The sequence below is a fragment of the Phragmites australis genome, chromosome 11 (assembly GCF_958298935.1).
Source record: "Phragmites australis chromosome 11, lpPhrAust1.1, whole genome shotgun sequence".
NCBI classification, from domain to species: Eukaryota; Viridiplantae; Streptophyta; class Magnoliopsida; order Poales; family Poaceae; genus Phragmites; species Phragmites australis.
In genome coordinates, this window is record NC_084931.1 from 1,513,315 (window position 1) to 1,527,124 (window position 13,810).

Genomic DNA, 13,810 nt, shown 5'->3' on the forward strand with positions numbered 1-13,810 from the left:
ACTGAATACTGTACGGATTGGATACAAACTTTTTCATATAAAGTCGGATAGATGTACAACTTTATAGTTGATAACATTTTCATTTAAAACTATATAGATGTCTAAATAATTATCTAAGGATTTAAGCTAGAAAGGTCAAAAGAATAAATTTCAACATATTCGTCCGGTAAAACTATGAGGTGAGATGGTAAGGAAACTTCATGTGAGGGAAAGATCGCCGGTTCGAATTTCAGAAAATGCACAAGTGCATAATTTGCATTGTTCGAGTGAGAACGACCACAGGAGCCAGAGAGATTGCCACAAAGTCAGAAAAGCCCTGGCAAGGGGGCGTAAGGTTTGTCCGTCGAATTACCAACATGAGTCCATAAATAAATACAAACAACATGGATGGTTAGACACTTAACATAGATTTTACATATATCAAGCCATGCTCATGGTTTGATGCCAAATTGAGCTCAGTTAAACAGAATACTATCACAATACTATTGAATTGAGAGCAGTTCGCGAACGGCTCACATGCTACCTCTCGTTAAGGAAATAAGATAAGAAGCGAATTGAGCTATGCTAAGTTGTTTAGGATTATTACGGTGGAATCTAGGTTTGAATCTTAGACTCAGTAGGTTTAGGATTATTACAGTGGAATCTAGGTTTGAATCTTAGACTCAGTATGATACTCGTATTTTTTTATATTAAATTTTAAGAGAAATAGTATATGCACATGTAAATATGTGTAGTGATCATAGTGTGTGTCATGTATTACATGAGATTATATTTGTAGTCTTATTTAGACGTGTACTAAGATGAATCCACGTGTATATATAGAAGCGAGTATGTTGTGTGTGTTAATCCGACAAATACTCTTAAAAAAAAAGAAAATGTGATAAGGAGCCGAGCCAAACCAAACTAAGCATGCAATTAGGAGAGCTTAGCCGGCTCGCGAACCCGGAGCATTCTTTTTCTCAGCCTGTAGCTTACGTGCTCGTGGACCACGTTTCGTGCTGTTCACAAGGTAGGTCGATACTTCTTTTCTTCTTTTGAACGAAAAGCTAGGTAGATGCTTGCCTTGGAGGTTTCACATGCGAGGGTTCGGTTCACGTAGCATTTGAAGAACAATCCTTGCCGGTTACCCACCACCCATGCACACATGAATGCATCTCAACCCTAGCCTCCCACTGCTAAACTAACTGAACAAGACACCAGCGAGCCGGCCGGCCGGCCGGCGACAGGAGAGGAAGCCATGGCTGAGCTCGCGGCAGGCGCCGTGAGCTCGCTGCTGGGCGTCATTCGGAACGAGACGCGGCTGCTGGGCCGCGTGCAGGGCGACGTGCAGTTCATCAGGGAGGAGATGGAGAGCATGAACAGCTTCCTGTTGCACCTGGCCAGGACGGTGCCTCATGGCGGCGAGCACGACGAGCAGGTCCGCACGTGGATGAACCAAGTCCGGCTCCTCGCGAACGACTGCAACAACTGCATCAACCTCTACCTGTACCGCGGCATGCAATCCAGAGATCCACCGTGCCTGGGGCGGCATCCACCGCTACGTCTGGTGGCTTCACTGGTTCCTGCACAAGATGGTCGCGCAGCACCGCGCGGCCATACAGCTGCGCGAGCTCAAGGAGCGGGCGCGCGACGTCGGCAAGCGGCGGTTGAGGTACGGCGTGGAGGTCCCGGCTGCGGCAGCGACACCGTCGTCGTCGGCGCAGGCGGCCACACCTGCTGCAGCAGGCGGCGATGCTGCTAGAGACGTTGAAAAAGATGGTGACGATCAACTCGTGGCGGCAACGGCGACCGATCACTCTGGTCGAAGAGCCTTCTTTCAGCCTCGCACTCTGGTGGACTACTTTAAGGGAAAGTTAGTTGAGTGGATGAAGGAAATTGAAGAAGGCAAGACCGGAGCCTCAATACCATCCATCGCCATTGTTGCACCGGACACAGATCAGGACGCCCTCGCTCTTGCACGTGAAACTTTGGTTGCGGAGGGGACCTATTTCAATCGTAGTGTTTTGGTCGACATCCCGGCAGTGCACCACACGTTCATGCCTCTACGACCCAAGGAGATTCTTTACTACATACTGCGGAAGCTCGAACTCGAGCGAGACAAATCCCAATCCCAGCAGCAAGGCACAGGTCAAGGCGAAGTGGAGGAGCAGCATCTTGATGATTGGCAAGTTTACTGCAGAAAATGGGATATTTACATTGAAAAAAAGAGGATGCTTCGTGCAATCAAGCGCAATATCCCAGAAATGAAGATTCACGACAAGCTCGAAAAGATCAAGAGCGACATTCAAGTTCGACAACTGACAGACGAACAGCTACGGCTTCAGCTGGACCTGAAACAAGAGAAGATTGCCAACAAGACCAGCTGGACCAAAAATCCTTAGACGAACTCCTCCAGCTGCTGTTCCATTCAGCTGCTGCTGCGGCTCAACAAGACCAACTATGGAAAAAAGACATGCGTATATTAGCAGGAAGGTACGACATGATCATCACAAAAACTGTCATGAAGTTTAAAGAGCATATGGAAGTAGAAGAAAAGGAAGAAACAAACAACAAGCTTAAAGAACATATGGAAGTAGATGAAAAGGAAGAAACGGTTAGGAAGGTTGAAGATAATAAGGAAGTAGAAGAAAAGGAAGAAACAAACAAGAAGCTTAAAGAACATATGGAAGTAGATGAAAAGGAAGAAACGGTCAGGAAGGTTGAAGATAATAAGGAAGTAGAAGAAAAGGAAGAAACAAACAAGAAGCTTAAAGAACATATGGAAGTAGATGAAAAGGAAGAAACGGTTAGGAAGGTTGAAGATAATAAAGAAGTAGAAAAATCAGCAGCCGCAAAGCAGCAGACAGCTCCGATTGATCTCGATGATGACCAATATACACAAATCCTGAGGGATGTGTTCCCGAAGACAAGCAACAGCAAGCCCCTGCAGGCCCAGGAGCAAGCCACAAAGACCACCACCACCACTACTGGTACTACCACAATGGTCGAGGATCAGATCAAAGAAATGATCCACAAGGTTACAGAAATGCTACATGAGCTGCAAGAAGACAAATCCGGCAAGAAACCGGGTGGTCAGGGTCTAATCCAGGAAGGTATATTTGAAGAAATCAAGCACAAGATCGACAAAATCAAGGGGGAGATTAGAGAGCAGCTGAAGATCAAAGGGATCGTCGACAAGATTAAAGATCATTTGGACAATGACACGACTCTGATTATCCTCAAAATTGATGAGACAGTCAATGCATCCAGATGGGAGGAGACCAGAGATGCTTTGAGCCGGTTGAACTGGCTCATCGACGGTGCACTGATCGTCACCACCACAAAGAGCACCCAACGGGCCAAAGAATATTTCTGTCCACGGTGGGAACCTATAGACTATTCTCTAGTTGGCCTCTACCATGATATAGTGCTCAAGCTTACAAGCCAGCCGAAGGAGGAAGACAATTGCAACCCCCAGATTTTTCGCGACATCTTGGAGGAGTGTCAACCATATGAATTCTGCATGAAGATCTTTGCTCATTCTTTATACGCCAAGCCCAAGAGGAGCAACGAAGAACTGAGCAAGTTGCACAGCACCCTGCAGGCGGTTTTCCCAAAATCATCGGGCAGTATTGCAAAGAACATGTTCAAGTTCTCCTACAGGGATCTGCGTAAAGAATACAAGTCATGCTTGCTGTACCTAGCTATCTTCCCTCCAGGACAAAAGATCAGCCGGTCAACCTTGATAGGACGGTGGGTTGCAGAAGGGCTGACAGCCAAGGAAGATTGGCCGAGTTCTGTGGATCAGGCCGAGCAATGTTTTGATGTGCTCATCAACCGGTGGCTTGTTTATCCTGTTGATTTTAGTGCTACAGGAAAGGTCAAGAGCTGCACAGTAGGTGATACAGTTCATGGATTCATTACCGAAATCGCCAGGAAACAGCACATTGTAGAGACACGCCTGTCACATCATTTGGCTCGCCACTTCTCCATTTTTAACAATCTCCGACTCCGCGGCTCTGATGGAATGAACACTTTCTTTCGAAAACTCTCTGTGTCATCTCAATTGTCCCTGCTCAAGGTGCTAGATCTAGAAGGATGCCATTGCTCCTTCGAGAAGAAGCAGCACTACCTCAAGGACATCTGCAGCAAGATATTACTGCTCAAGTATCTGAGCCTAAGGGGAACAGATGTTAGCCAGCTGCCCATTGAAATCAACAACCTCCATGAGCTGGAGGTATTGGATATCCGGCAGACCAACGTGCCCGTATCTGCAACAAAACATGTCCTGCTACTGAAGCTGAAGCGTCTGCTGGCTGGTCACACTAATTCAAGTCCAAGCATTACTGACAGCAGCATGGCCGACAAAATCTCCAGTGTACGGGTTCCTTACAAGATTGGAAAAATGGTAGACCTTGAGGTACTGTCCAATGTCAAGGCTTCACAGACTGGTAAAGAGTTGAAAGACATTGGAAAGCTATGGCAGCTGCGGAAGCTTGGTGTGGTTATCGAAGACAAAGATGGTCATCTCAATAATTTGCTTCAAGCAATCAGTGACCTGAATGAGTGTCTCCGGTCTTTATCAATCACTCTTACCACCACCAGATGCAAGGGTACTCCTTCCAGCGGAGGGTTATCAGCTAACTTGAAATATTATCCCAAGCTTCTTGAGAGCCTAAGCATCAGTGGGACCACAGAAAAGGGGCAAATTCTACCATTGTTGGTCAAAGATGGTAATAAATCGAACCCTAAGTATGGTAATTATCTTGCCAAGGTAACTTTAAGTAGCACCTCGCTGAACCAGAAGGATCTCGATGACCTCACCAAGCTGCCCACGTTACGCTGTGTCAGGCTCCGACATATTACAAGCACTGTAGAAAAGCTCGCCTTCAAGAAGAATGAATTCCAACATCTCAAGTACTTCCTGGTTGAGGGCTCCAACTTGACTGAAATCAACTTTGAGGATGGAGCAGCTTGTGAGCTCGAGAAGATCGTTTTGTCCTTCACTGACATACAGTCTATTGTTATAGCAGACAGCCTTCCAAAATTGAAGGAGCTCGAGTTGAACTCAACCTTCTTATTGTCAACTGCTGTGACATCACCAAGATCAGCTTCACCAGCGGGTCTGCTCCTAAGCTCGAGAAGATCGTCTGGATCTTCACCAAGATGGAGTCCTTCTCCAGCATCGACGACCTTCCAAGATTGAAGGAGCTTGAGTTCAATGGTGACCTTGTCCCTGATGAGGTGAAAGAAACCATTACAAAGCATGAAGGCAGAATTAATTTTAAATACAATAAACCAGAAAATCAAGACCAAGCAAAAGGAGACGCACCAGAAGGCAATGCTGCAAGATTCCCATTCTGCTGGAGGATCAAGGTTTGACACTGGAGGAATCGAAGGCCTCTCCATTCATCCATTCATCACCGAGCCACTACCATGGTTTGTGTTTGTGTGCTTCTGTGGTTCGGCATTGTGTTTTTCTGTGTGCTGTGCATGCGCCTGCTGTTATATTCTGCATGTGTGTCAACTGAGTGTTTCCGGGTATTTATGCTCTACATGAATGCCTTCTGGTTGTGGTTGAGCATAATGGTTGTGTCTATGCTCACAGATTTGGATTTGGATTTTGTGTGGCTTTCCTCTGGACCATCATGCTGCAGCATGCATGGTTTCATTCATGTAATAAGTGCGTCACTTGTGCGCACATCTGACTTTTTATTCGTGTACCGTGTGTTGGTTTGGCTGGGTTCTACAACAATACCTGTAATATAAGCACCAACTAAATTATTTGCTGTGGCGTAAAACTAGCTGTTGCATCCATGGTTATCTATGTACTTGAAGCAGAGTTTATGTGGATCACAGGTTTCCAGTGTTATGCTTGAACCTATTTGTTGATCTTCTTCTTCTAGAGAGTGCTGCACTCAAGCTTTGCATGGTTTCATGTAAGGCGAGTACTGCACACTGTATATGTGATCGATGTAATATATGTCTTTGAGTTAGGAGCATTGTCAATTCATGGGTAATACTTACCAAAGTTACAATGGGGAGCATGAATCACTTTCAGCCAATGAGACTATCGAGTGATAGTTACCATGACAAGTAGTAGAGTGAAATTAAACATCGCAGGCATGTATAGCTGTGATGGTCTCTGTTCGTCTCAATAGAATATTGATGAGGTTGCAACTTGTCCTTTCATAAACACTACTAGTAAGCAGAGCACGTGGAGATATATGTGACTCCTTACTGATTTTGTTACTGACTCCATCCGTAGCCATATTCATTCTGGGTTATAGGGAAAGAAAAGAGAGTGCACATATGCAATGAAACTGCATCACCTAGTATAAAAAGGAGAATAAGGAACTTTGTTGACATGATGTCTGCAAATTACAGCTATTGAAAATAACATTCTCCATGGATCAACTATTCTAATGTCCAGATTTTGCAGCATCGTTTTGGCAAAAGAGTATTAACTGTCTATAGTGAAACACGGGAGGGAAACATGAACAAGAGATGAATCGTTACTAAAAAGGGTGGATCAAACTTATGAACAGTGAAACACTGGAGGGAAACAACCAAAGCATAGGTGCATTGTCCTGCTTCCTCGACAGTGGTCAAGCAATGGTGCAAATGTCAACCCCGTGCATTATGTGTGGCATTATCCCAGGATGAAAGTCAGGGACCTAACACATGTATAAATGATTGAATTCGTTATTACAAGCTAACTGGCCAAACGATATCAGTAATTTAGCTCAATGTGTCTTGCACATTTGCCAACAACAATTTTCTATCACGATGTATTCCCACAGGAAGAGATAAGTCCATGATGAAGAGCCACCGCATTGTCACTCAGCGAACTGCATGCCACACTGAGAAGAGGCAAACGTAATGATGGCAACACCCACAATCTAATTCCTAACCTATGTATTCCATTCCAGACCTCAAATTATCGCAACAATCAGTAGTAGGCGCTTGGTAACGCTACCGCCAGTAGCCTAGCTCGACATATTGGGAAATAGGAACAGGTAAAAACAATCAAAAGCAAATCAATAATCTCTCAGCAGGGGGATTTGACAACAAATTAAGGCTAGGAAAGAGGTGGGCAAGCTAAGCTCACAGCGAATTTGATGTCGGCCTTGGGCGGGTCTCTGAACGACCTGGCCATGAGCAGAAGCAGCAGCACCGCTGAGCACACTCCAACGCAGTGCTGCCGTGGCTATCCGATCCCAGCCGCACTGCTCGATCGCCACCGCACGTATCTAACAAACCAAACCAAACCAAACCAAACCCGGTTTAGTCAAGTCTGATATGAACGGTCCTAATAAACTATATACCCGTGTGCCCTAATAGAATTTACCCCTCCATCTCTTTTATTTCTTTCTTCCTCTCTCTCAGCCAAGCCCACTCAGTTTCTTGGCGAATTCAAATTTCTTGGCGATGTGTTCAAGGTGTTGCTCTGGCATTCATGTATCCATGATTCATCCTGGTTTCCCAATGAGCATTACGAGATGAGCACCCAGGCGTGCCGGACGCATCAAGTGTGTAATGCTGACCTGTTTGTACTTAATACCAGCATGCAAAGTTTGCAGAGAGGATTAACAAACTGAAGTCAGCAGGATTAAATGAGGATTAATTACTTTGCTCCCTCTCGACATTGTCGAGTGCGTTTCAAGCATGCATGTATGATTCGCAAGTCTCCGTGAGAGTTGAGGCAGGTACCAGCACTCACCTTTTGTTGTTGTATATATACAAACTAGCAAGATCATTGTAATATTTTGTTATAATAATCTTTGATTAAAAATTAGTTTTTTAGTTAGTACTATTTAAGTTATAAAATGTATAAAATTAGAAGAAGAGATAAAAATTATGTTAATGGATTACTGAAAGAGAAATTTATTTATGTTCTAAACTTATACTTTAATCGTATGCATGCAATGATTCGATTAGTATACGTTTTAATCAATTGCCAAAATCATATGTCAGGTGTAGGCCGCTCAACCAAAATTAAAATAGGTTTGCCTTTCATGCATGTTGTGTCTGTCTACTGTCTGCTTGATGCAACAGTTTTGAACTATATGATGCTTCTTAATCTATTATATTAGTAAGAATTTTGAAAAAAATTATTTTTATTATGAATTTTAGTTATTGATTAATTATGTTTTACATTGACTCTTTATTTAGGTATTTGATTTTTATAATAATTTGATTTTTTTATGGATCCTTCTTTTTTTGATTCTAACCCTAATTTTAATTATTATTTATTTTATTTTATGTGGACTCTTTATTTAGATATTTTACTTTCTAAACCGTATGGAAATCGAAGTGTTAATTTTTCATAATTTTTCATTCCGAATTTTACTGTTAATTAATCGCATTTGATATGGACTTTTTGTTTAATCTAAACGTTAGATATTTATAATAATTAGTTGTCTAGATTTTTTTTGTTAACATGGTAATTTCATAACATTAAGAGCGAGTGTAGAAGTTCCTTTTAGTACTTAAATAATAATATAATAGATTCATTGACATATCATACACACATTATATTTTGGAATCCGTTTAATTGGCTTGCAAGGAATGCCAGCCTTGCTGGTATGGTGTTCCATTATTCTCAACGCCGCCCGGACTACCATCGGAGATGCATAGCTGAGTGGGCGCGCCTTGTGTCATGCGCATGCGCCATTGTCGTTAGGAAACAGGAGAACTGAATGTTTTTCCTAAACTTCCTACGTTTCAAGCGGCTTCTAAGATTAGTGATAGTGCACTAGAATAAATGTCTCATCTATTTTCTTCATCTGACAGTTCAAATTCATAACATAATGGCCCTCTAGTGATATTAACACAGCGAACACAAATAAAAGGAGTTAATAATTTAATATTCCGTATGACTGAAAATAGTGTTTTCTTCGTAGACGTTTCTCTTACGTTAGATCACGAACCAACCATCCAGGGTTCATCTTCTACCTCCGGTTTTCTTCCTCCTCTCGTCAATTCAGACTGTAATCTCTGCGAATCTTACGCGATTGATGTTCAGAATAAAATCCTTGCACGGAAATTCGGCGACCTGCGAGTGTGTGTGTGACGACTCTGCAGCTGATGCGGAGCAAGCAGCCATGCGGGATTGTAAGTAGAGCAGTGGCATCGTCTCGATGATACACGAGAGTATATGCAGGTCGGCGTACAATGCTGTCACAGGCGTTTGTTTGACGCTTGTGTAGGTTGGAAGGAACTGGAATAAATCGGTCCTACAGATACAACTGTACTCAAATTCCGTCCAACAGATCATTATCACACGTTCAAACTTTGTACTTTCTTGTATACAGGGTGGAGTATGTATACTGCCAATGATTATGGTCTGTGCCAGCTAATCTTATGACACAATGAAATGGACTTTTTCTACCATTACACTCCTTCCGGTCATAAATATTATCATTTTAATTAAGATCTAATCAAATCTTTAAAACCTTGACAGTTCATAACTTTCAGAATATTAATTTGAAAATATAAAAATTATATAAGTAGATTTGTCTTAAAAAATACTTCATAATATTAAATTTTATTAAATATTATAACTTTATTTTAATAGAAAATAATGATTAAAGTTGCACATCAAAAATAAAAAAAATCAACAACGTTAAGTATTTATGATATGAAGGGAGTAATAGATTATCAGTGCAGGTGCTAGTAGATGAAGTGGCGATGAGTAGTGTGTAGTTGGGAAATCAGAGCCGGATTGCTGGATGGACTACTGTATGTCTATTATCTTATCCCGTTGATTTCCTCCTCCGCCTTGGATCGGGTGCAGATCACGCCACCTTGGCATTGCATAACCGCCGCCATCTGAAGCTGAATCCTCTCCATCGTGGTGTTGGTGTAGCAGCAGCAACTACGGGAGGTGAGGTCCAGCATTGCACACCACCAACGTTACACCGGAGCGGGGACCTCCGCGAGCACGGCCGTGCTGCGACGTGACGTGCCAACGGCGAGGGCGTTTTGTTACCGTTTGAGCGGCGGCGGCGGTGGCGGCGGCAGGCGTGCACTGCAGCTGCAGGCCGGCATGGGCACCGCCGCAGGCCCCGAAAGCTGGCTGCTTGCCTGTCCGCACTGCCTCCACGTATGACACGGCGTCCGTCCAAACCGCAAGAAACCAACCACAGCCTCGCCTCTCACTGCCCACCCACTCACACTCTTCTTCCTCAGTGCTCCCAAGTCCCAACCGTTGCCATCTCTCTCTCTCCAAAGCGGTCCGGCCTCTCCGCACTGCAGTCCCAGTCACCCACCTCACCATCTCCCGCACTCTGCTCTTGTCCACCTTAATCGCAACCTCCTCATTCTCTGCCTGCTCCCCTCCTCTGCTCGACCCAGCTTCCTCTGCTTGCTTCTTGGGTCGGGCTCCCATGTTCTGCTTCTGCTGATGCACAACACTACGCCCCATGCCAACGCCGGCGCCCGCGCCCGCCATGGCCAGACCCGCCCTCTCGCTGGCATTGCTCCTCCTTCTCCTCCTCGCCCTCGCTGACGACCCAGCCGTGGCGGTGCGTTTCGACTATGCGATGCTCACCCTCGGCAGCCTCAAGCTCCTCGGCGACGCGCACCTCAAGAACGGCACCATCCGCCTCTCCCGCGACCTCCCCGTCCCCACCTCCGGCGCCGGCCGCGCGCTCTACGCGTCACCCGTCTCGCTCCGCTCCGGATTCTCCACCCAGTTCGCCTTCACCGTCACCACGCTCAACCCCTCCTCCGTCGGCGGGGGGCTCGCCTTCGTCCTCGCCGCGGATGACTCCTCCATCGGCGATGCCGGCCCCTACATCGGGATCTCCACTAAGACCGACGCCGCCGCCGTCGAGTTCGACACGCTCATGGACGTGCAATTCGGGGACGTCAACGGGAACCACGTAGGGCTGGATCTCGGGACCATGGTGTCCGCCGCCGTCGCCGATTTAGATGAGGCCGGAGTCGAGCTCACCAGCGGGAGGACCGTCAACTCGTGGATCGACTACAAGGGGGGGATCATGGAGGTGTTCGTGTCCTACGCGGCGAAGCGGCCGCCGGCGCCTGTGCTGTCCGCGCCAGTGGACCTTGGGGAGAGTGTCAAGGACGCAGCTTTCGTCGGGTTCTCGGCGTCCACGCAGGGGAGCACGGAGGTGCACGCAATCGAGTGGTGGAGCTTCTCGACCGCATCCCCGTCGACGGCGCCGCATCCGGCGCCTACGCCGCCGCCGGAATCGCCCGTTTCCTCGGCTACTCCCCCTCCGGCGAGCATCAATCCGGTGCTTCCTTCGCCGCTGCTCCCGGGAGTGACGCCGTCGCCGCCATCCGCGACGGTTTCGGCGCCCACTAGCTCGATCGCCGCGGCGAGCGCTCCGGCGAACGCCGCCGCGGGGAATGCCGGCTCGCCGCACCCGCCCAAGCACGCGGCCGTGGCCGGCGCCGCGACGGCGGGCGCCTTCGTTGCCGTGTCGTTCGCGGGCTTCGCGTTCTGGGCGCTCGCGCGCCGCACGAGGGCCAAGAAGCACACGGCATTGGCGGTGGCCAAGAAGCGCGACAGCCTCGCGTCGGCCGCGGCACTCGCGCGGTCGCCGCGGGAGTTCAGCTACAAGGAGCTGAGAGCCGCGACGCGCGGCTTCGACGCGTCCCGCGTCATCGGCAACGGCGCGTTCGGCACCGTGTTCAAGGGCATCATCCCCGACACTGGCGCCATGGTCGCCGTGAAGCGCTACACAAACGCAAACGCCAACGCCAACGGCGAGCAGGCGCGCTCCGAGTTCCTGTCGGAGCTCTCCATCATCGCCGGCCTCCGACACCGCAACCTCCTCCGCCTCCAGGGGTGGTGCTACGAGAAAGGTGAGATCTTGCTGGTCTACGACTACATGCGCAACGGCAGCCTCGACCGGGCGGTGTTCGACGCCTCGTCCCCGGTGCTCCCGTGGCACCACCGCTACGAGATCCTCGCCGGCGTGGCCTCCGCGCTGGCGTACCTCCATCACGAGTGCGAGCGCCGCGTCATCCACCGGGACGTCAAGTCCAGCAACGTCATGCTGGACGAGGCGTACCGCGCGCGGCTCGGCGACTTCGGCCTCGCGCGCCAGGCGGAGCACGGCGAATCCCCCGACGCGACTGCCGCGGCCGGCACGATGGGGTACCTGGCGCCGGAGTACCTCCTGACGGGGCGCGCCACCGAGGGCACCGACGTGTTCAGCTTCGGCGCACTGGTGCTGGAGGTGGCGTGCGGGCGGCGGCCCATCGGCACGGAAGGCCGGTGTAACAACCTGGTGGAGTGGGTGTGGAGTCTGCACGGCGAGGCCAGCGTGCTGGACGCCGTCGACCCAAGGCTGGGCGGCGAGTACGACGAGGGAGAGATGCGGCGGGCGCTGCTGGTGGGGTTGGCATGCTCCAGCCCCGAGCCGGCGCTGCGGCCAGGGATGCGCGCCGTGGTGCAGATGCTGAGCGGGGAGGCGGACCCGCCGTTCGTGCCGGCGACGCGGCCGTCTATGAGCTTCCGCGCCAACCACCAGCTGCTGCTGAGCCTGCAGGACAGCGTGTCGGACTACAACGCGCTGGGGCTGAACCTGTCGGACTCGTCGTCGGACTCGCTGAGCTCGTCGTCGCTGACGAGCACGCTGCAGAGAGGCGGGCACGACATCGGGTTCAGCGGCACCGGCGGCGACACCCAGTGACTGACGCGAGCCGCGGGTGGTTTAAACGAATTATTCCGACCAGCTCGTAGCTAGAACTCTTCTTCCTTCTCGATCTCGAACGCGGAAAACAAAAGACCATGTATGTATGAGTACATAGATTAGCAGCATGGACTCCAATGTCCAAATCAACATTTGTAATATTGCTCTTGATAATAATTCAGAATTCAGATGATTCATTCGTTCAGTTCAGTTCAGTTCAGCGACGTGCTCGAATTGCATCTCAGCGCTCCTTTCCCCCCTCTTTTCTTCAGACATCTTGATGAACATGATAAGAATTCCATCCAGCTTATCGATCAGAAGATTCTTGTGAACAAAAAAGACATCTTTCTCTTTCTTCCTGTGACATCACAAGGAACGATGAAACGTCTATCTTTACAGGGATGACTTGTTTGGTGTGCAATCCTGTAGTGCTGGATAATGCTTTGCCATGGCGTGGAATCCATCCATGATGCGTATCACCAACCCAAAGTCACGAGGAAGCGCACTAATCCTAACACCAATACCCTCTAGGCGTGCCTATCTCTACCCTGTACTGGGTCTTGGCAACTCTGTTTTTCCCCTTACCTGGGTTCAGTCTGCAAACTGTCAATTACATTTCCAGTCAGGGGCAGATCCACCTCGTACACACATGTGCATAGAACACCGGTTAAATTTTCGCTTTCCAGTGATCATCACATGTAATAGTTCATATAATACCCTCTAGCTCAATAAGTAAGACATCCAGACCCTTAGTAATTCTAACATAGAACATTCAATCATTTTTATTCTGAGCCTGCTACTGTTTCCTATCACATCAATAAGAAAAAGAAAAACATTTTGTCGACAACTTCACGCACAACAGATGCAGAACTTTAGTTAGAAGAACCCAAATACTCGAAAAATCATCCGAATTTCGACCGGACCAGCACGAATTAAACGGGTTTCTCAAAAGGGCATCACCTTGGATGATGAAACGCAACGGAAATTGGGTGCTGAGAATTCGAAAGTTCTTGGAGTGGGCGACACAGTGCCATGTTTGTGCCAGACGGACGGTGTCAAATCGTTGTCGGGCTGGGATTAACGCTCATAATTTGATGGTAGGCAGGAAAGGGAGGGGGGCCTGGGCGTTGCCTTGCGCTTTTGGTGTTGAATAGGAATTG

The 13,810-nt window shown here is 48.1% G+C and overlaps 1 protein-coding gene and 1 pseudogene across 1 annotated transcript; both read left to right on the forward strand.

Annotated features, from left to right (window-relative positions):
* The first annotated feature begins 1,237 nt into the window (after window positions 1–1,237).
* On the forward strand, window positions 1,238–5,361 carry LOC133885005 (uncharacterized; annotated as a pseudogene).
* Window positions 5,362–9,816: 4,455 nt separating this feature from the next.
* On the forward strand, window positions 9,817–12,848 carry LOC133883884 (L-type lectin-domain containing receptor kinase VIII.2-like). Its single transcript, XM_062323273.1, has one exon. It carries the CDS (start codon window positions 10,407–10,409, stop codon window positions 12,648–12,650), a length of 2,244 nt encoding a protein of 747 aa, XP_062179257.1. The 5' UTR covers window positions 9,817–10,406; the 3' UTR covers window positions 12,651–12,848.
* The last annotated feature ends 962 nt before the right edge of the window (window positions 12,849–13,810 follow it).